This window comes from Notolepis coatsorum, assembly GCF_963971535.1.
Source record: "Notolepis coatsorum genome assembly, chromosome: 16".
In the NCBI taxonomy this organism is placed as follows: domain Eukaryota; kingdom Metazoa; phylum Chordata; class Actinopteri; order Aulopiformes; family Paralepididae; genus Notolepis; species Notolepis coatsorum.
In genome coordinates, this window is record NC_140180.1 from 58,578,991 (window position 1) to 58,602,575 (window position 23,585).

The window sequence follows — 23,585 nt, forward strand, 5'->3', positions numbered from 1 at the left end:
TCAATATACACACTCGAGTGCATTTGGATCGCTTTCTAAACGCAATAATCAATATGATTTTGGCGTTTATTGCGTCATACAAACCGGAAATGGATCTAGCAGATCGACATCAAATAATTGGGATCTTTTTCCTCCAGTCTCATCGGCGAACGGTAAGAGGACACTAACGTTACTTTCAGCTTGATTGCAAACTCTTTGTTTGCAATCAGTCTGATCAATATATCAACCCATACTAAATAAAGCCGTTACTGACGATCAAGGAATTATAAACGACACCCCCCCCCCTTTCCTTCACGCATGATGCAGCATAATGTATACCGATCATATACATTTGAATTTTTGTATATAGCGTGTATAGGAAAGAAACGCCAATCGATAATCTATCATATGCTTCAGAGCCTATAACTAGCGTTTTTGGAATTACAGCAGAAAATATGCAGAGTGTAGGGGTCTTGAGGGTGTGTAGTTAGAGACCATTGACCGGAGGTAGGCGGGAGCCGTTCCCTTCGCCACACGATATGCCAGGTCGAGGGCCTTGAAGCGGATTCGTACGGCCATGGGGAGCCAGTGCAGGTCCCTGAGAAGTGGGGTGACATGGGCTGACTTCGGTAGGTTTGAGATCAGGCGGGCTGCTGCGTTCTGAATGAGTTGAAGAGGCTTGGTGGCAGTGGTCGGAAGGCCAGCAAGCAGTGCATTGCATTTTTAGACACTGTATCAAGGCACAAAAGAGCAACTTTTCAGCGTAAAATATAAAACCTTTCAGCAAAATAAATGCAGATGTTAGCATGGCATTTTAGTCCGAGGTGGTGACTTTCATGGGTTTATGTGGTGTTTAAGACACATTTTTAGATACAATGGAAGCCTATGGCAGTCGTGAATTTTCAGTAATGGTAAAATATTGTGAAAAAAGAAGGGTGCCATAATTTTTGCAAGAATGACTTGGAATCCGCATGTCAAAAAGACTGGTGTGGTCCTTTAAGTTAACATTCAAAATTATTTTCTGTACTGTTGCTGCTCCATGGATCTGGTTAGTATGTAATGGCCTTAAGGACCCTCACAACTCGCTAGCATCCTCACTTAGCCCTTTCACACCGGCAGGGCTCCGGTTCAAGCCTCTGAACCATGGTGCTTTCTGGCGATCCAGCCCGCGTTTACACATACAGTATTTAAGCAGAACCAACGTTCCACCGTCCTCCGTCATCAACGGGGGGCGTCACTCGGGCGGAAGTAAACACAACAGTGGCAAAATGTGCCGTGTGCAAAACAGCTTCAAAGGTTCGGCACTGCATCTGCACCATGCTGATCCACTCAACAGGTAGCGCTGAAACGATTTGCGACTGATCTCAAGATGAGATTAGATTCAAATGTATCGTCATTATACAGCACAAGTACAATACACCATCCAATCAGAGTGGATAAATAAATGCTCCAGAAATAAATAAATGCATAAATTAATGAAATAAAAAATAAAATAAGTGTAACCGAGAGATTTAAACCGGTGACCATAAGATCCACAGGCAGCCGCACTAACCAGTTGAGCTAAAGGGTCTGACCCCTTAGCAGGTGCTGGTTGACTGCGACCGACTAATCCCTAGTTTACACAGTAGGACTTACCCAATAAAACAAGTCATTAGAATAATAGAAGCCTACCTTCCTGGAACGATTAATTTTGCACGTATACAGTACGTGTGTGTGCGCTTGCTCGCTGAGGCTGCCTCACTAAGCCTTTCTCCACGCACCATCTACTCTGGTTGGATGGTGTATTGTACTTATGCTGTATAATGACAATACATTTTAATCTAATCTCATTTTGAGATCAGTCGCAAATCGCTTCCTTTTGAATGGATCGATTGAGTGCAATGCGAACCACTGCTGTTCGCCTTTTTCGCTTGTCTTTACAGCCTAGAATATGACACACACATTGATGATGTCACGGTTCGCAAGGGAAAACCAACTATTTATATCCAGCTGAGAACCGACTTTTCAGGTTCCGAACCAATTTTTACAGTCTGAATGTGCCGGCCGGTTCAAGATTAGGTTCAGGAACCGGCACGGACCCCTAGGGCTAACGGCCACCCCTTTCTCCTCCCCCATCTGTCTCTCTCCCTCCCCTCCTCCCCCTCACTCACCCGTAGCTCCTTGAGACAGAAGGTGATGCTAGTCTGAACTCCCACAGCAAAGTGGTCAAACTCCTCAGAGGACAGACACAGCTCAGTCATCATGGCCTTGGACTGGTCTGAGAGATAGAGATAGAAGAAAGAGAGAGAAAAGAGGGAGGGGGAAAGTGAGAGAAGAAAGAGAGACAAGAGGGAGGGGGAGAGTGAGAGAAAAGAGGGAAGGGGAAAGTGAGAGAGGAGAGAGAAAAGAGGGAGGGGGAGAGAGAAAGAGGGAGAAAGATTAAATTAATGTTACATTTTCCCCCCTCAAAGTATTTATTTATAGTAGTTTTATTTATAATTTCAGCGGATGGTGTGTGTACAAATACAACTAGGTGGTATTACAGTATGCTCTTAATCAGAACATGAATGAAGAAGGAAAGACCTAGCCACCTTCTTCCTCCACGTGGTTCCTGAGCCACACTCGTCCGTCGCTCACAGACACCGTGATTTCTTCCAGAGAGGGAGGGAAGTGCAACACTGTATCCACCAGCAGCCTGGCGGAGGAGAGGAAAGGTGGCTTGTTAAGAGACAGAGAGAGACAGAGAGAGATGCAGTTTGTTGTTTATAAATCAGACCTGGGCCCTGTTCCTCATACCTGGCTAACTGAGTTAGCCGGTTAATTTTCAGGATAACTTGACATAAGTCAGATTTGTCGGTTCCCCGAAGCACGTTTGTCTAAATCACTATGGAAACAGATCAAAAAGTTTGAACCTGCTCCAGCGCAGGGTTTAGTTCAGTTAGCTGGATAAACAGGCCACACCCTCGCAAACAAATGCCAGCTGGGGCGCCCCAGTGGCGAACCACATAGCCTCAGCCGCGACACGGCCGACCCGGGTTCGACTCCCGAACCCGTCGTTATTTGCTGAATGTCTTCCCCCCACTCTGTCTCCCATTCCTCCTCGGTCTCTCTCTACTGGACTGCCCAGTAGCAATAAAGCGATAAAACGCCAAAAAATTTATCTAAAAAAAAATGCCAGTTCCCTTCCTCACAGATCCCATTATACCATTCTGAATTATGACCTAAAATGCTGATAATAAATCATATTCAGCCTATGGATTTACTTTGTCCTAAATAATGCATGTCATAGCTATACGGCGCTCGCGAGTCGCGACACATACTATGTGGTTATTTTAATAACAGAGCATTGCACATGTGAATCCCGCAGGGATATTTTTAATGAATGAAACCTATCGGGCGTTTGGCTCTGATTCGTTTCATATTCTCCGCTGTGGATGTATTTGCTTAATGGAGCGCCCGGATTGCGTTTCATTCAAGCATAAATTGAAATGTCTTTATGCGTGGATTGTGCATGTGAATTACGACGAATCTGAATCTGTGGATTGTTGAATTCACTCACACGTTATTGTGATATTGTAACTGGGATTAAAATGTCTGAGGAGATGCGCTGTTTGACGGATTTGATGACGTGGATGTGACTTGAGAAAAGTGAAGAGCAATTGCAAGAGTTTGACGTTTTGATTAATCAATTTGAGGAAAATGCATTTATCTGTTCAAGCACTGTTATCTGATGATTAACAAGAGGGTGATGAACATGACTGGTGTCACTGGTTACTGGTATAAACCAAAGGTTAATCAATTCAATGCATGTATGGATGATGTCCGAAACAGATTAAAACTTGATTAATAGTGAAACTGTATAGCCTCCAAGCCTCTGACACGTTATTTCGGGGGTCGCGCCTGGGAAACTTTGGGAACCATGTATTTATATAGTACATGATACCTAAGTGCATACAGTACAGATATCCTCATAAGTATCTATTAATTCGTATCAATTAGATACTCTTTGGGCTTGTTTTTATCTACTTATTCTGAAAGAGTTGAACTAATTATTTTCGCTAGCAAGATCTCATTCGATTATTCATTCCATTACTGCCAGCGGGCACATTTAAAGAAATATAATCTGATTGATTGGGGTAATGAGGGACTTAAAATTAGCCTATAGATATGCATTTAACTCGTCGGTGAGGCTATTGAGCCGTACTGTATTGTACCCATTCTGCAATCTGTTAATAAAGTTTTCAATCAATCAATCAATGCCGTTAGAAAATCAGGATTTCTGCTATCGACACCTGCTGTCTTTTCAGGTGAGGCGGCCGCGCGCAATTATCCTGAGTTAAATTCTGGTTCGAATTAACGAGAGTGAATCAGCGTTCGAGGAACAGGGAAAGCCTGGTTTCAAACATCGGGTTAATTGAATCTGGCTAATGGGACTTTTGATCGACTTAGTTGAACCAGGTACAGGGAATAGGGCCCAGGCCCAAATCAAATCAAATTTATTTGTAAGGCCCGACAACACACGTTAATGTCCCCATGGGCCGGACACGTTTTCTTTAAACAAGTCAAGAAGAAACATAACAATAAGTCAAGAATAAAACAAGAACGCTATAAGGTCCAACAAATTTAAAATAAATGCAAATAAATGAATGAATGTAATAGACAGTTTTTGTCAACATCATCTTGTAAGTAAAACTCTGTAAAACTCAACAGGCAAACATAACCTGAAAGCATGGGCAGATCATCCATGTTATTTTATCCAGACTGTCCTTGGAGACATCAATTTGAGCACTCATCCAAAAAACGTCATCATTGGTTACAAACAGTAAAAGGATCTATTGTTGCAAATAAGTCTTAGCATTTAGCCTGCTTGCATGAATTCGCCTTCAAATACCTTACTGGGATTGTCTCAACTTTATAACACTGATTGCATTGTCCTATGTGGTAACTCCACCTATCTGGCACTTAAAGAATAAAGCAAACAATAAAAGGTATTTCAGTATGCTGTTTGCCCCAGGTCTGTTGGTAATAGTGAGAGAGAGGGAGAGAGAGATTTTGCAGACCGGGGTTGGGCTCGGAGTAAGCTGGCACAACTGTCCTTATCAAAGACGGCTTGTAAACTCTCACTGTCCTGGAAAGACAGGTTATGGGTCTTCAGCAGCCCTGCAGAACACACACACAAAACAAGGGCTGTTTAGAGCATGGTGACACAATGAATGAATGAATGAATTCATTAAAGAGAGCACGTAATTTGAAGACTCAAATGATTTACTGATCTACTGTAAATCACTGTTTCTCTGTTGGTGGGTCAGGATCCAAAAGTGGGTCATGATGAGATGGTCAGACCGAGTCAAGGACAAAATAACTCAGACAGGAGAATATTGTGTTTACATAATACAGTATATTTGCTCACTGCTTCCTGGTTAGAAATATTCCTAACCATATAAAAAAATCTGATTCAATCGATGCCTTTAAGGGAATATTAAAACCACATCCAAACCTGTGACCCAATGACAAAACCAGTTGAGAAATGCTGATCTAACAGTAGTGTCCACACATACCATGTTTACAGTGCAGGGTGAAAGTAAGGCGGCTTTTCTCTCCATCTAGCTCAATGTGACATTTCTCCACCGTCTTCTCCAGAGAGGCCAGGGACCTGAACACAGCCTGCACACTCTGACTCACACAGAGACAGAGACAGGGACAGGGACATAGAGAGAGCAACGGGTCAAGCATGGCACTAGCACACAGACAGAGATTAAATTCCCGCTGGGGCCAACATTATGAACGGTTTCAGTGGAAATTATTTGCTAGGGGAACAGCTTGAACCCACGTTTATTTCCTGTCAGCTATTGTATTAGCAAACACTGCAACAGGAAATAAACGTTCTATAACCTGTCTATAAAATAATATAACATATGAAAATACTGCCTATTAATTTATGGTACTTAAGATAATACATTATATCACACTATAATCACATACATCTTTTAAGAAGGTTTACAAACAAATACAACATAAACATCCAAATAAATAAAAAATAAAAACTCATAATATACCCGTTGTCCTTGTATCAAGAGCTCAGTCAGTAGAACGAAAGCATATCTCTATTCATATATCTCATGTTTTGCGGTGGGGCTACACATTTTGTTTATGTTTAGATCACTGATTTGGCCTTTAAGGCACTTTCATAAAAATAGCCCAACAAAGGCCACAGAAGTGAGGAAAGAAAGAAAGAAAGAAAGAAAGAAAGAAAGAAAGAAAGAAAGAAAGAAAGAAAGAAAGAAAGAAAGAAAGAAAGAAAGAAAGAAAGAAAGAAAGAAAGAAAGACATAATAAAGGAACCGTAGAAACAACATGAGCCTGTGTACTCATCCCTCTCTCTCTACCTTAATGGCCATCTTGCAGCGGAAGGCATGTCCCAGGGGAACAGTGTACCTACAAAAGATGTGAAGAAAGTTTGTCACAAGTGTCCCTCATGCTAGATGTGCTAGATGTGCCCTGTGACTGAGAGAACGTCAGTGTTTAATCACAGTACATAACATATACAACAAATTCTCATACATGATGAATCTATTTGTGGTGGTCCACCAGACAGACCTGCCACAAATAGATGCACAAACCAAAACGCATAAATACCTGCTGAAGAAGAGCGGTGCAAACAGGAAGCAGGCATAGGCTGACCGAGAGGAGTTGACAGAGCGAAGAGCCAGCTAGAAGACACAGAAGAGAGACTAATGTTAAAGGCATATATAATAATATATATATATATAATATATATATGTCATCAGACGTTCTCCCCATGACAAGGTAGAAAGGTTTTGTACCGATCAACAATTCAACCTTAGGGCGGCCAGGTGGTGCAGTGGGCAAGGCACTCACCACCAATGCTGGAGACGCTGGGTTCGCATGTTCGATCCCAGCTCTCCACATTGTTTTCAGTTTGGCTGGTCGTCCGTACTAATACAATTGGCAGTATTAGAGGGTGGGAAAGCTGATGGGTGGGTCCTGGGCGTTGTAAACAGAAAAATACTCCTACAGTTCGGTCGGGGCGCCTGCTCAGCGAAGGAAGGATCTGGAGGGAGGTAGTGTGACCTTCCACACGTTACACTCTCCCAGTGAGAATCTGAGCTGCCAGGCTGGCTGCCGGCTGGCTGCGCATGTGTCGGAGGATAGCATGTGATAGTCTCCGGCCTCCCGGACCAACAGTAGAGGGGGTGCGCAACAACCAGGAAGGGAGTTGGGAATTGGCATAACGACTAACAGTGGGATGGGAGAAAAAAATCGGAAAAAGAGGAGGGGGAAAAAAGATAGTAAAAAAAATAATAATAAAAAATCAACCTTACGAAGAGATAATGTCTGTCGTTTGTAACGCCATGTTTTTATACCTGCTGCTTTGGCAGGAGCCAATGATCAATCATTCAAATCAATAAAGCATTGCTATGCCATACCCTCTGTGTATCTATTACCATAGATAAAGATATGGTATTGTGTTTGGCAACTCTTCAACACTTTTATGGGTAGAATAACCCAGTGAATTAACAGCACCGGTGGAAAACACAGAATATCAAAGGCATTGGATTAGTCGTGCACGTCATGGAAGTATTGGACAGGTGTTCTACCGATCTATGCTACCTACCGAGCGGTGCTACCAGCAGTCCTGTGCTTGCGCACGCATGACTCACAATCATTTTCACCAATAAATCTATGCTACCTTGCTGTCGAGATTCTCACTGATGTTGAGCATGAGAAATATCTTACACATATTTTTTTTCATTGCACCTTTTGAACTGTAAGCATGTAAATATTTGCATGTACACATGGCTTTGCTGCAGAATGTAGAAAGTAGATGATAACGTTGGTACACCTGTGTGAATGTATTTGTGATTGCCTGCACGCTGAGGAAGGCTATTTACGGAAACGTCTGTCGTCAAGCAATTAAAATAATCAACTTAGAGTGCTTTCCTAGTCTCTTTCAAATGATCAACTACTACTTTTAGGATTCAGCAGCACCCAGCTGTCAAAAGATATAGGGGTGAGTTGAGCGTTTTATCTTGTTTTTTTATGCATCAAACATCATCATGGGGTAATATAAAATGATTCTGTAGTGGGAGGGAGCATTATTTGATAGAGGATATTAGTCTATCAAAATACGCCCAAAATATTACATAAAGATGTTATGATAGAGTATCAAAATATGCTCCCCATATCCTTACAGTATACATGGAGTGAGTAGTGGGGTAATATAACATGATTCTGTAGTGGGAGCATTATTTGATAGAGGATATATTGGTCTATTGAAATATCCTACCCAAGAAATCTTAAAGATATTATGATAGAGGATAAAAATATGCTGCCCCATATTCTTACAGTACACTTAGTATTTGTAATAAAAAAAACATAAATAAAGATATCAATTCAATCAATTATCTTTAATGACCACCCAGCCAGGCTGGTGGAATTTGGTTTCAGTGCAGCATGTTATAGCATAGTTCCAACATAGAACAACATATAACATCACTTACATTACATGATACATACTACATAAATACACAATTACAAGACCTCAATATCAAATGTCCATAGCAACAGAGGTAGGAGGGGTTGCGGGGGGGGTGCTACAGGGAGTTCAGTGTCCGATATCATAATACTGTGAGAGTTATACCTTTATGGAATCTACATAAATGTATGAATTGAAAATGGGGGACCCTGATGTAAACAAGACAAACGTATTTCTCTGGTCTGCAGCATCCCCTTAACAATTGTATGTATTGAGCCGTTCTGTAACTGTATTGTACCCATTCTGTTAAATAAAGACAAGGCACTGGCAGCATAAATCGGCAAAACAGCGGCTTACCCCATGTTCCTCAGGTTCAAGGTACAGCTCGTCGCCGATCCTGGACAGTGAGTGGATGGCCTTCGCCAGCACTGCAGGGACACAGACATGCACACTGTTGGACTCACAACCAACGATGAACGTGTATCGTGTGTGGCGTTGAAAACGCGGTTATTTAACATTAACGTTACCTTTCACATTCCCCCCCGTCACAACGCAGTCCATTCTGCCCTATTTGAAGATGGTGCCTACAATTATTGTTTTGGACACAGGTGAAGTTTGAAGTTGTCCAGGTGAGATAACTTAAATATACAAATATAAAGTGACAGCAGCTGGCAAGTTGACAACTAACATTTAGCCAAAGCTAACTGCTACTACCAGCTGCTGCGAATTGTAGAGCGACATTCTAACTGTAAATACACTCTGTTCAGGTGCCACTTGTGTATGGTTTTGGTTACCGTATAGACATCCAGAACACTGGAAAAACACTCCAAAACACAGAAGCTCTGCAGAGCGCACACTGACAACTTTGTTTACGCCGCCATCATTACTAGCTCCTTGGTCATAACCCGCGTATTCAGTGTCGACCAATCAGAAGAGTCGATTGGTGAATGGGTGTGTTTTTGATTTTACGCCTGCGCATTCAGTCAAGAATTTGGAGTTGTAAAACATTATTTATTTATTTTTTAAATAACAATAGTTGAGATTTCTATGCAGAATAATTTACAGAATTATGTTATAATGTTTCATAAAATATTTAGGTATTGTGACATTTGTGCTTTTATTTGTATACATCTTGTATTCTACAAGCTTTATAATGCCCACAGTGAGTATCCTAGTTATAATTAAAGTCTTTAGTGAGCAATACTGTAATGTCAAGACAAAAGCATTCCAAGCCTTGCTACAGCTGGAACATAACAACAGTACACAGAACAGTCTGTACAGATTTAAAACCACAGACATACAAATATAAATGATGCCTAGCAAAATAGCCTATGACAACATACAGTAACCACACAAGGGTCACACTGGGAAGAAAAAGAGGGTGTGCACATGTGTGATTGGGAGATAGAACGGAAGGGAGGTAGAGAGAGAAAGAGAGCTACTGTCAGTCATCTGGCCTCACTGGTCTTTCTCGTTGGTCTGGGTACTCTTTGTGGTCTGTGGAACATTGCTCTGTCTAGCTCTCTCTCCTTCCAATTCCATTCCCCCCCCCCTCTCTCTCTCTCTCTCTCTCTCTCTCTCTCTCTCTCTCTCTCTCTCTCTCTCTCTCTCTCTCTCTCTCTCTCTCTCTCTCTCTCTCTCTCTCTCTCTCTCTCTCTGTCTCCCTACACTGATTGTGACTGGAGAGGTGTGCCTGAAAAACCTCTGCACTAGACACATACAGCCTAATTCTTGTGGCAGTAGGTAGTAGGAGAGGTTGAAAAAAAAGAAGAAACAAGCAGAAACAGGAAGTGACAAACGTCAGAGTTGGTACGGTCTTCTTTTTGCAAAGTCTAGTATTTCTCTTGAGGAAAGAGACGGGACGTTGAAAGACCATGGAGGATCGGAGGAGGCAGCACAGGAGAAGAAGAAACCAAGAAGAGAGGCAACGTTCACAGAGAAGAAACAAGTGATTCCTAGCAGAGGAAGGTAAATATCTATCTTTAGAATAGTAGAGGTGAATTGCAGAAAGTGTGACCATGTGAAAAGAAGAAAATAACAACAACAACAACAACAACAACAACAACAACAACAACAACAACCCTCACATGCTTCTTCACAAGAGCAGTCGTTTGGATAAAGTGGCGAAGTCGCACAGAATTGAGGAAAACTACACAGAGAAACCAGCTGTCATCCTCTCAAGCTCCTGACTCAAAACACTCATTGCACCGAATGGACCGAGCTACAGTATCTACCCATGCGTTAAGTATCCAGACACTGTGCGGTGTGTGAGATATGCATAGTTTATGTTGTTTTGTGTGACTTTTTGATTTGCTGTGTACAGTAAGGTTAGGTGTATCCAACTTCCTTCCCTGGATGTCTGAGTCACAAGCCCCAACCACAGACACCCAGTCCATCCTCCAGTCAATGCTGCAGAGGCTGAGGCTTCAGCCAGGCACAGAGACCCAGGGACCCCTGCACCTCTCCAGACCCGCCACCGCTGCCCTGAGTCATGGGCAGGGTGGAGGGACAGGGACCCACTACCTCCAGACCGCTGGTGGATTAAACAACATCCCAGTTGATGGTTTGGGGGCAGCGGTGATAGGGCTGTCTCATACTGACGACATTGACACAGAGCCAGGGGGACAGGGAGGGAGGGGGATTGGTAACCATGGTGACTTTGGTCAGCTGTGTGAGATGAGGAGGTCGGACTCTAGAAAGGCGTTTGGGACACCTCTGTGTGACTTTGGCAAACCTGCGACCACCCTCAGAGGTAGAGGACCACAGCTGGGTCAGCTGGACCAAGGACAGGAAGTAACGACTTTCTCTTCTTCTCCTCTGGGTGTAATTTCCTCTCCCTCCCTTAAAAACAACATTGTCAGTGATAGGCGTGAAAACAGCAGTTCAGGATCACCCCAACAGGAAGTGATCACCCCAAAAGGAAGGGGGCAAAGGTTTCCTGCAGACACACCAAAGGATGCTGATGTCACTTCCTTTGAGAGAAGAGGAGATGAGATCATAGGGTGCATTGATAGTGAGAACTTATCAACGGCGAACACTCATCCCCATGATGGCCAAAGTTCCCTTCATGATACTTCACCTTTGACCTGTCAATCACCCTATCAAAACAGCAGGCCTACCACAGAGGGCACTGTGGATTCTAGAACTGTGGAACAGAGTCAGAAAGTTAATAATTCCGACACAGCCTTTACCCCAAGAGTCTATGCGTGGTCCTTGAAGCCTCCAGAGGCAATTCACAGCACAGGGAGTCGTGCAGAAATGGGAAATGGGGGCTCTGGGGTTCTATTGCACAGTAAAGACACAGAGATCCTCTCAACCAGACAGAAGACCACAGCTTCAGAAGTCCAAATGAATAAGAGACCGTCTGAGACCAAAACGAGGAGGTGGACGCAGAAGATCAAGGACCGATGGCGGGAGCAGCGTGGGAGTTTGACGAAGAGAGGAAGAGAGAGGAAGGAGGTGAAGGACGAGAGAGTGGATGAAGTGAGTGGTGTTCTTTAATCTGTTTTACTTGTATTTATCATAGAGTAGAGCTTCTGTACACCTGCGTACAAGGTGATTTATTGTGAGAAAGATTCAACAGCTTCTTCTTTCAAACAGTTTTCACCCCAAACTCCACCGTCGGTGGCACAAAATGAGAGAGAAAGGCCCCGTCATTCACCAACCAGGAGCGACCTCATTGACACCCCTCCTGACCTCTCACAGCACTGCACCACAGATGCTCACATCAGGTAAACAACACGAAAAATACATCTAAAAACAATAGAAATATAATACACTATATCTATGCTAAAAACATTAGAACAATATAAAAGACATACTAATATTTTTTTCAAAAAGCATAACAAAGAACCAACACAGCAGTGGATTAGATATGTTTGCTACTTCTGGTATATTGTCTACACACAAAACATCACAGGCTTTAGACGTGTAGCTACCAATACCACTTGTTGACCAAGTATGAGTACATGTCTATGAGTACACGTCTGTATGAGTACAAGTCTGTATGAGTACACGTCTGTATGAGTACACGTCTGTTTTTTTTTATTTTTTTTACCTTCTCGTTCTCCTATTTTTCTCTGATTTTCTCCCCGTCCCAATTTAGTCGTTGTGCCAATTCCCTCCCTCCCCTACCTGGTTGTTGTACGCATGTACACGTCTGTCTTGAGTACTCGCAGATATGGATTAGGTCTACAGATATGACTACTTTTAAAAAAAAATTGACAGCTATTTTATTCTGTAGAAAATGTGCATTCTTTCTACAGGTAAAGTTACTTTTTCTTTTGTTTTAGTTAAACCAATCCTAGAGATAAGAGATAATCCTTTCATTGGCACTGGATAGCATTGTGCTAGTACTCAGTTCTTGGTATGTGACATTAACCGATACTGAATACTATGAGTACTTCAGCTTTGAGCTACAGAATCTAAAATGCTTCATGTCCACATTTACCTCCATTAGAGTGCTGACGACTCCCAGTTCGTGCTAAATCAGTAATGTGGACCAGCCTTTAAATTACTATAAGTAATGGTTATACAGGCCTGTGAGTGAATGTGCACATATGAAACTGACACCAGTCTGTAACACAGGTCAACAGGCCTAGAGACCGCTCCAATCCAGTCACATCTGATTGGCAACTCATATTAGCCCCAAAGGGGTGTGGGGGGGAGATGTGACATTTGTGATGAAATATTTCCATTGCTGATAGATACTCAGGATTATATGAATAATCTCTCTTTCTCTCTCTCTCCCCCTCTCTTTTTCTCTATCTCGTTCTTTCTCTCTCTCTCTTTCTCTCTCTCTCCCTCTCTTTCTTTCTGATTGATTGATTGAAAACTTTATTAACAGATTGTAGAATGGGTACAATACAGTATGGCTCAATTATACACACAATTGTTAAGGGGATGCAGACCAGAGAAAGACTTTCATCTTGTTTACATCAGGGTCCCCCATTTTCAATTTATAATGACATTTATGACATACTCAACATACAGATATACAGATATATCATGACATTTATGACATACAGATATACAGTACTGTGACATACACGATATGCAAATATACAGTACTGTTAAACAGAGATCCTAACAGAAAATATATACATACGAGGGGGAGGAGACTGTACATTGGGAGGCGGTGGGTGGGAGGAGGGGGGGTGCAAGCATATGGAGGGGGGGTTTGGACATTTACGGGGGCCAGTTTCGAATTGCAGCCTCCCGTAGGTGCTCGTTGAGAGCGGTTTTGAAGGTGGGTAGTGATTCACATTCCTTTACAGCTGTGGCATAATTGCGAAACGTGTTTAGTCCCTTGTTTGAGCCGAATCTGGGTTGAACATGATTAGTGGAACTCCCTCTGGTGTTGTGGTCGTGGTATTTACTGACCTTTGGGAAGTATTTCGACATGTACATAGTCATAGTACATGGTGTAGTTTATATATATATTTTTTTTTATCCACTTTTCTCCCCCATTTTTAAATTTTTTCCCAATTTCGTATTTCCAATTCTTCCCTCCCCTGTCTTGAACGTTGCTAGACTATGCCTCCCACTGGTCGGCTGTAGTGAGGATAGAAGCCTTGCATCACGTGTCCCCTCCGGTACACCAGGAGGCAGCCTGTCGCATCTTTTCACCGCAGCAGCTCGAACTCTCAGTGGCGAGGAGTAACGCGTGGGAGGCTCACGCTGCCCCCGATACTTCCTGTTTCTACTGCACCGGCGTCACCCAACCGACCTGTAAGAGTCGCTGTCCACAACGTCCAATCCCCACCCACCGGCTTTCCCACTCTCTAACACTGCCAATTGTGTTAGTATGACGGCCGGCCAAGCCGGTAGCAACGCCAAGAGCTGGGCTCGATACCAGCATCTCCTGCGTTAGTGGCGAGCGCCTTGCCCACTGCGCCACTCAGCCGCCCTGTGGTGTAGTGTATCTTGTAGACCAGGCCCATTGCAAGTTGCTGTACTCAGTCGTCTACTCTAAGCCATCCTAGGTTGTCAAAATGGGCAGGGGTGAGGTGGGTTCAAGGAGTACGGTCAAGCAGTAGCCTGACCAGTTTGTTTTGTGATGTTTGTAATCTAGTTTTTAGTGCCTTTGAGGTGCTTTGGTACCATGAGGTGCAAGCATAGTCGTAGTACCCTTGCATGAGACTCTTCAGGGTATTCTTGTTTACCAGAGAGGAGATCCGGTACAATAATCTAGTTCATTGGTTGACTCTCTCTATCTCTTTTTTCTCTCTATCTCCCTCTCTCTCTCTGTGGTTTTGATGTGTCAAACACACCCTTGTCACTGACAGAATCTGTCACTAAGCCTCTCTGTTACGTCTCAGTGACACTTGTGATTGTTGTGAATGACATAGTAACATCCCAGCATGAGAACATTCATCAAAAATTCACGAGTACCTATAATGACTCAGAGAGAGATAGAGAGAGATGAAAGTAATGGAGTGAGACAGACACTCATAACTCACTCTGTAATAGTACATTCATTGACAGTAATTTTACGAGAACATTCATACACATATTTGTGTGTACCTCCTCATAAGGACACACAATCACACAGAATGTGCGCACACACACACACTCACACATCTCAGTTCCTGTTTTCAAGACATACGTCAACTGTAACATTCTATCAGGGGTGAAATGGCAGTTGTAGCATGACCCGGCAGCCTGATTTCACTTAAAATATGTAAATAAAATACTAATTGACCACAGGAAAAAAGGTACATAATGTATGGTATGTTATAGCCATAAGCCATGTAACATGTGTACATATAAAAAAAATCATTCATTCAATCTTTATTTTGACTTGAAAATGTACACTGAGGGACATCCCTCATTTACAGTGTAGTCCAGTATTACATAGTCATCATCATCAACAATAATCAACTAATAGAAAAAAAGTTTAGTAATAAAAATAAATAAAACTGTACTAGTACTGTACTAAGAATAGAAAAATAGATTCCTTCAATAAATTCCTCAAACACAATTTAAAAACAATTACACTTACAAAAAGTTACAATTACAATAAGTACATATATTACATATTCCAAACATTTTAACTTTCCCCTGCTGGGGATCGAACTCGAACATTAACCCTAAATGTATGTCTTAACCATAACCATTAAGCGAATGATAAAACTAACCTTAACTCTAACTATAATCATAGTTAGATAGTGGTGAGAGCACTCGCCCCCGACTGCAATGATGGTTGGTTCAACCCCTGGTTGCTGCGTTTGTTTTAGACTTTTGCAGATACAATACGTAAATATATGACTTATGGCTATAATATAACGTAGATTATGTGCCTTTTTTCCTGTGATCGACTTTATTGACTTTCTGATGAGACCATGTTGTGAATAGGAGGCTGGGATACTGTGCCCACATTCCTAAGTCATTGGTAGTTATTATTACACAAGCGGGGTGGGTGCTGTGAAGCAAACTCACATTTGATGTGACATTTTGACACAGCCAATTAATTCGTATTAATCCTTGTTTAACCCTTTCACTACCAGATTCCGATTCCTTATTGTCACTTATTTCAGTACTTTACAGCAAGAAGAGTGACAATCTATTTATTGTGGTCCCTCGACTATAGCAGCCTCCAATAATAAAATACAATACATTTAGCATAGAATAAAATAAGATGACTAAAATAAAGATTACTATACAGTTCTAAAAAGTGTGCATTGCAGATCAGGATGTAGATATTATACTATGAAATTGAATAACAAAATTGAACAAAAACACTACCAAAGGGTTAACCCTTTCACAGCGACAATACAGAAGGTTAACCCTTTCACTGCCACACAACAAAGTCTGTAGTGTGGTAGGGAAAGGGTAACCGGTTAACCGTCTGTAGTGTGGTAGTGAAAGGGTTAACCTTCTGTTGTGTGGTAGTGAAAGGGTTACTATAAAGTATAGGCGGTTTCAACTTGACACCATAAACATTCTAAATGGACCCAAGTTCACGTCCTGTTTGCTAATATCAATAACTGACAGGAAAGAAACATTGGTCCAAGTTGTTCCCTATCGATAAAATTCCAGTGAAATTATATACATTCATATATTCAGAGTCAATTGTGCCCAGATCGAGAGGTGGAAATACATCTTAAACTGTATTTACAACCTTCACTACACTGCTAGTACATCTTAGACTATATTTACAACCTTCACTACACTGCTAGTACATGTTCAACTGTATTACAACCTTCACTACACTGCTAGTACATGTTAAACTGTATTTACAACCTTCACTTCATCTTCACTTCACTTCACCTATCTATATGAATTGAAAATGGGGGACCCTGATGGAAACAAGACAAACGTCTTTCTCAGGTCTGCATCCCCTTAACAATTGTATGTATTGAGCCGTACTGTATTGTACCCATTCTGCAATCTGTTAAATAAAGTTTTCATTCATTCATTCATTCACTACACTGCTAGTACATGTTAAACTGTATTTACAACCTTCACTACACTGCTAGTAGATGTTATACCTATGTACAACATTCACTACACTGCTAGTACATGTTATACCTATGTACACCCTTCACAAACTAGGTGTTCTGTTTGTGTCCTTTACATTCAGTTTGGTGAATAATTTCTCTTGTCACAGATCTATCAATGACTTTGAGTTTGGCCTGGGATCGTTCAGCCTACTGGAGGAGATTCTCACAGGTCAAGAGTGGGCCAGGTTCCTAAACCCTACCGTTAACTCAACCAATCAGAGACCAACAGAACAAGGAGCAAGCCAATTAAAGACCACCCTGAACCTTCAACATCAAGGTGGTCTCCAATTGTCTGCGAACCAATCAGGAAGTGTGAACCAATGGAACTTCAGAGGAATGAAATCAGGCCGAGCACCTGACTTCAGCACGACACCAATATCAAGTGATATTTCCGGACCTGTCATCATGGACTTCTCAGAGCCAAGCCACATTCCAGACCTGGATTCTAAAAACAAAGCCAACCAATTAGAACCAATGGAACATGGTAATATCCAATCAGACTCTAGATCTGAGGAGAGTGTGATGGGACTGAATCATACACCTCAAAGAGTATATTCCTTCATAAAGGTAAGATGTCACTGAAAAGCTACAAACTGCACAAAATGTTCCTTACAGTTTCCTTACCTAAATAAGAACAATGTGATATGTGCAAGTTAAAAGACAAGGATTTTGTATAGAAGAAAAAGAAAAAGAATATCCCTAAATTATATGCCTTTGTTCTGTATTAATGTGGAATAATCTGACCAGACCTAGGTTACAGCAATGAACCCTATAGCCCAGATCTCTGTAGAATGGTGAGCTAACAAGGTATTTATACAGGAGAGTAGGCGAAATTAAGTGGTACCTTGACGTACAGACTACGAGTTATAGATATGATATACAGATTAAGAGAGGGCTATGTGGACAGAAGGCTACGTGGATGTAAGTGTAAGATGTGTGTGTGTGAGAGAGAGAGAGAGAGAGAGAGAGAGATAGAGAGAGAAGAGAGAGAGAAGAGAGAGAGTGAAACAGATCTTCCTCTCAGTGTGTCAACCTTGTATAAATATGAGATTTGAATTGAATTTAACTCTCAATTACACTGTTTATTATCATAACCAACTGTAAAAGTCTTCAGTATTGTGATGTGTGTAAGTTGGGTGTTGCTCACGTTGTCTCTGGCTTCTCCACACAGCCGGTAGACGTCCTGGACAATTCAGCCACCAAGAGCAGAGTGCCGCTGAACAGGAAGAGGGTGCATCAGTCCCAGGAGAGGAGAGGAGAGATGGAGCCAGTAGAGGAGGGGGAGAGAGGCAGAAAAGAGGCCAAGAGAGGTCAGACAGAACAACTCAACACTCATGCATAATGATAGGTTTAACTGAAACACAGAGGTTTTTAAACTGTGGGTCAGGGCCCAAAATTAACTTGTTTACGGTTGCTCCTCACAAGAAGTAGAAAGAAAGAAAGAAAGAAAGAAAGAAAGAAAGAAAGAAAGAAAGAAAGAAAGAAAGAAAGAAAGAAAGAAAGAAAGAAAGAAAGAAAGAAAGAAAGAAAGAAAGATAGCTGGTACAGTACATGACGCCTTGTTCACAAAGTTCTGTAGGAATGGACATCAGAAATCTCTCTCTCTCATGTCTCTTTTGTCTCACAGATGAGTTCACGTCTTCATCAAGCACTGCCATCAACCAAATAATGGAGGAGAGCGAGAGGAAAGGAGATGATAATGCCATGATGTCTTTATACCCCACAAAGTCCTCTCTTTACCCGCTGTCTCCATCCTTCACTCCTCCTCCTGTTCCCATGCTCCGCAGCGTTCTCCGTCACTCACTATCTCAAGATTCAGAGTCCTCAGTAACAATGGAAACATCGACCAAAAAGGTGAGGGAGAGGATGTCTGGTCTGGTCTAGAAGATACACTATACGACTAAGGTACCCATGTACATGTCAAAATACTTCCCAAAGGTCAGTGAATACCACGACCACAACACCAGAGGAAGCTCAACAAATCATGTTAAACCCAGATTCGGCTCAAACAAGGGACTGGTACTTTGATTAATGTATACTCAGTAGATAGTAAATTATAACACTACCTCATGCATACTGCACCTTATGTGACACTGTGAATAATGTGAATATTCCTCAGCTAGTCAGATAGTAAATTATATTGACCATATTGATCAAATTGTTTACACTGCCTGTGTTGTCTTTTACTACCTGTATACTGTGTTGTTTTACTACCTGTACCCCTCCCCCCCATGCTGCTATGATGCCTGAATTTCCCCAAGGGGATCAATAAAGGAATATCTTATCTTATCTTATCTTATCTTAAACACGTTTCGCAATTATGCCACATCAATGTGGAACGCCCTACCCAAAGCTGAATCCCTACCGACATTCAAACCGCTCTTAAAGAGCACCTACGGGAGGCTGCAATTCGAAACTGGCCACCGTAAATGTCCAAACCCCCCCCACCCCCTCCTAATAGACAGTCTCCTCCCCACCGCATGTATATATTCTCTCCCCACCGTATTTATATTTCTCTCCCACCCACCCACCCCCTCCTAATGTACAGTCTCCTCCCCACCGTATGTATATATTCTCTCCCCACCATATGTATATTTCTCTCCCACCCACCCACCCCCTCCTAATGTACAGTCCCCTCCCCATCATATGTATATATTCTGTCAGGATCTCAAGTCAAGTCAAGTCAAGAGTTTTAATTGTCACGGCATACAGGTATACAATGAAATGCGGGTGGTCTTGCCCGCAACGATGTGCAATACAGTGGTACAACATATAATAGAATCAAAAATGAAAAAACAACATTGTGCAGTAAACAGGTAACAGGTAACATGGAGTGACATCTCGTTATCTGTACATAGTTATTTACAGAGCATATGGGACATGCTAGTTAGCTTTGGTAGTGCAATACACTGTTCCTGTTATTCTAATTTAAAGTGTCCTTTCCTTTGGCCATAAGTGTGCGTGTGTGCGACATGAGTGTGTGCCCGCTCATGTTAAAGTGTTAAGTGGCTGCTCGTGTGTGAGCGTGCACAGCGTGCGTGTCGTGTGTGTGTTGGGTAACAGTACTGTATATTTGCATATCGTATATGTCACAAATGTAACAGTACTAAATACCTGTATGTCATGTATGTCCCTATGCCATAAATGTCCTGTATGTTGTGTATGTCATAAATGTCACTATGAATTGAAAATGGGGGATTGATTGATTGATTGATTGATTGATTGATTGATTGATTGATTGATTGATTGATTGATTGATTGATTGATTGAAAAGTTTATTAACAGATTGCAGAATGGGTACACTACAGTACAGCTCAAAACATACAATTGTTAAGGGAATGCAGACCAGAGAAAGACTTTCGTCTTGTTTATATCAGGGTCCCCCATTTTCAATTCATCATATGACACACACGACATACAGATAGACAGTACTGCTACATCTATACATTTATGACATACCAGATTTGCAAATACAGTACTGTTTGTGATACTAAAAAAATCCAGAAAGAGTGTATATACATTTGACATAGAAGCTGTACATTGGAGGAGGTTGAGTAGGTGGGGTGGGGTTGGGTGGGGCTGTACATTGGAGGTGGGGGGGGACGGGACGGGACACTGTACATTGGAATACTGACATACATTTGACATAGAAACTGTACATTGGAGGAGGTTGGGTAGGTGGGGTGGGGTTGGGTGGGGCTGTACATTGGAGGTGGGGGGGGGGGGGCATTGTACATTGGAATACTGACAAGGCCATACTGATGTAAACAAGACAAACGTCTTTCTCTGGTCTGCATCCCCTTAACAATTGTGTGTATTGAGCCGTACTGTATTGTACCCATTCTGCAATCTGTTAAATAAAGTTTTCATTCATTCATTCATTCATTCATTCATTCATTCATTCATTCATTCATTCATTCATTCATGTCACGTTCTGCTACCATGTAGTGTCATACCATCTCTCACTGCCCCCTTGTGGTCTGAAGCAGAATGTCATAATGTAGTCTAGCACTGTCCAGACCTTTCTTCACTCTACGTTTAGCAGTGCACCACTTTGAAGTTTATTTGCACATAATTAAGAACAAGAAAGGAATACATCGGATTAAAGGAGGGTGTGAAGGAGGAGCCCGGTGACTCCCCTCAAATGATGGCTTATGTAATTTACTTATAATCATGACCATTCCTCAAACTGACGGTTTATGTAATTTACTTATAATGACCATCCCATGATCAATTATGTGTAATACATTTCTGCAGCAATTCTTGGGTTGATACTATTAGTTACACAGCTTTTGTGCAAAATCAAACCATTTTTGACCACTGGAGAATGGGGAAAAACCCCTTCTTTTACCGATACTGATTTGGTAGTGAAGAGGCTGTGATTATGCTAGAGGTCACAATAGATCATTCTATTAATATAAATTTCGTATCAACTCTGTTTTCCTCTCTCCCTCTACTCCCCCCCCCCCCCTCCACACACACACACACACACACACACACACATCACCTCTATCTCTCTTCATCAGAGGCGAGTTGAAGACTCAGCACGGCGGGTACATTTCTCAGAGGAGGTCGTTGCCATAGCACCCATTGACCTGGATCTGGAAGGTTCAGACATAGAAGATTCTGAGGAGGACTCTTTGACAGACGAGGATGTTGGGATGGAGCAAGCGGTGGAGGAGCAGGTGGTTGTACCGCCACCACGAGCCACTCTGCCTGCCTGGATACTGGCGCTGAAGAGGAGGAAGAAAGGGAGGAAGCCTAGACAATGATGAACCCAGACAGACTCCTCTAGTCCTGTGTTAGTGGACAGAGCATGGCACACACTGCCAGGGTTTACGGATTCCATTCACTGTGTAGCGGAATGAATAAAGAATGGCCAGGGTTTTATTCCCTGTGATAGCATGGCACTCTGACAGGGTTAGGAGCTCAGTGGGGGAGCATGGCATAGACCAGGGGTTCTCAAACTTTTTCATACCGTGACCCCATTTTATTTAGGAAAATTATTGGGGACCCCACATCGCGGAATTTCAACGCGGAATTAAGGAATATCAAAATAAAAGCACACGTTGTTGAACTTGATCATGCATATTTATTAGAACATATAATTACAGCACTATGTTATCAATTCTCATTTATAAAACGAGGCATATTTAGCCAAGATAGGTTGCCAGAACATAAATTTTTATTTATTTTAATTACATTTTTTTACTTGCCAATGTCACCTACCCGCGACCCCAATTTGGGTCGCGACCCGTAGTTTGAGAACCACTGGGACATATATAAAGGCTAGATGACTCACCCGCGCTGCTGGCCAATGGAGACCGATGTTGCCACATGGCGGCCATCTTGCCACAGGCAGCATGCCCACTCATAACATGAATGTCTATGGTGCAGTGCATGTACTATTGAAATAACCATAGCTTGCTAAATTTTCAACCGATTTTCAAACGGTTTGGTTTGTTATAAACATCAGAGATGTAGTTATCATACTGCATACTTATAATGGAGTTTCATATGAAAAAATGTCCACATGTCCAAGCATTCTGAATCATAGCCACGTTCTTAATAGCGTTTGTAATCAACCAAACCGTTTGTAAATCAGTCGAGATTTCAGCGAGTTCGAGTATTTTTGTACAGCTACCATAGAACGTACCAGAATAGTTGACTGTGACTTGCACCATCTAGTTATATATATCTATGGAGCATGGCACTCTGACAGGGTTAGGGGGTAGGAATGTAAGAATTCTTAAATTATATGAAGATGAAAAAGGACAAAAGTACCATTCAAATTCACCCACACACATACAGTAGGCCTACACAACCAAGATAGATATCAGCTTACTTGGATAAATAAGTCATTATCTAAATAGGAATTCCTGTGCCTGAACTTGTATTTTTACCTCTTTATTTCTTATATATTTATATATATACTTTTTTATGTTCTTATTTGCCTTTGTACATTATTTCAACCATAGCCGTGTAGTGCTGTTGTACAACAAGCAGTTTTTTTTGTCAACAACACAATTTCCACCAGTGAATAAAAAGGTTTCCTATGACCTCTTGTTTCATACATGTGTTTATCACTGGTGCTTCCCAGTTCCCACGCCTCCCTGAACGAGACCCAACCCCCTCCCCCACTCTCAGCACTCACATACATTATTCTTTCATGCCATTATATCCCATCATATTATATTGAATGTTTTTATATGGATGTGTGTGTGTGTACGTGTGTTTATTACATTATCAGAATGTAGCTTAACCGCAATCTAATCATGGTTTCTTCCCTCTTAAGTGACCTGTTCCCTCTTCTCATAAATCACTGTTTGAGCCACTAAGAGGCTCTTTAGCTGATCTATAATGAGAAGTCCTGGTGAGTGTCTATGTTGAAAGGAAGGAGGAGAGACAGAGACAGACAGAGAGAGGGAGTGAGAGAGAGGATGTGTGGTACAAGGGAACTTGTGTGCATGTGCGTGTGTGTGAGAGAGAGAGAGATTATATGTGTAGTACATGGGGACTTTGCATATATGTGTGTGTGTGTGACAGAGAGAGCAAGTTGGATTTATTTATTTTGAGGATTATGTTTATTGTGCTTGTTATGAAATGACAGCAGGTGTCCAGCAGGGG

General features: G+C 41.9%; 2 protein-coding genes across 4 annotated transcripts in view; one reads left to right on the forward strand and one right to left on the reverse strand.

Moving 5' to 3' along the window:
• rad9a (RAD9 checkpoint clamp component A) overlaps positions 1 to 9,355 on the reverse strand; it is a 27,679-nt gene extending 18,324 nt beyond the window's left edge. Inside the window, exons 1-9 of one of the 2 annotated variants that reach the window (XM_084331925.1) lie at positions 9,249 to 9,355; positions 8,982 to 9,038; positions 8,812 to 8,882; positions 6,594 to 6,667; positions 6,344 to 6,392; positions 5,517 to 5,631; positions 5,019 to 5,118; positions 2,550 to 2,653; positions 2,130 to 2,236 (exon numbers count right to left, since the gene is read on the reverse strand). In XM_084331925.1, coding sequence (XP_084188051.1) covers positions 2,130 to 2,236; positions 2,550 to 2,653; positions 5,019 to 5,118; positions 5,517 to 5,631; positions 6,344 to 6,392; positions 6,594 to 6,667; positions 8,812 to 8,882; positions 8,982 to 9,015 — 654 coding nt within the window. In that variant the 5' untranslated portion in view covers positions 9,016 to 9,038; positions 9,249 to 9,355. The remainder of the gene's footprint in view (positions 1 to 2,129; positions 2,237 to 2,549; positions 2,654 to 5,018; positions 5,119 to 5,516; positions 5,632 to 6,343; positions 6,393 to 6,593; positions 6,668 to 8,811; positions 8,883 to 8,981; positions 9,039 to 9,248) is intronic. The other variant, XM_084331926.1, reaches the window with a different exon arrangement.
• Positions 9,356 to 10,151: 796 nt separating this feature from the next.
• LOC311242727 (uncharacterized protein) lies at positions 10,152 to 23,017 on the forward strand. Of its 2 annotated transcripts, XM_084331740.1 has the most exons (7): positions 10,152 to 10,422; positions 11,775 to 11,937; positions 12,055 to 12,185; positions 17,066 to 17,525; positions 18,130 to 18,268; positions 18,586 to 18,812; positions 21,485 to 23,017. In XM_084331740.1, the coding sequence occupies exons 2-7, from the start codon at positions 11,803 to 11,805 to the stop codon at positions 21,728 to 21,730; spliced, it is 1,338 nt and encodes a 445-aa protein (XP_084187866.1). In that variant the 5' UTR covers positions 10,152 to 10,422; positions 11,775 to 11,802; the 3' UTR covers positions 21,731 to 23,017. The 2 variants fall into 2 exon arrangements, with proteins under 2 accessions (XP_084187866.1, XP_084187865.1); XM_084331739.1 differs by having other exon boundaries at positions 10,152 to 11,937.
• Positions 23,018 to 23,585: the final 568 nt, after the last annotated feature.

What these genes read in the sequence shown, in the direction of transcription:
- LOC311242727 (XM_084331739.1), top strand. Translation starts at nt 10,810, where the DNA reads ATGTCTGAGTCACAAGCCCCAACCACAGACACCCAGTCCATCCTCCAG. An exon ending in CAGAAAAGAGGCCAAGAGAG is followed by an intron (nt 18,269 to 18,585) that starts GTCAGACAGAAC and finishes TTTGTCTCACAG; the next exon opens with ATGAGTTCACGTCTTCATCA. An exon ending in TGGAAACATCGACCAAAAAG is followed by an intron (nt 18,813 to 21,484) that starts GTGAGGGAGAGG and finishes TCTCTTCATCAG; the next exon opens with AGGCGAGTTGAAGACTCAGC.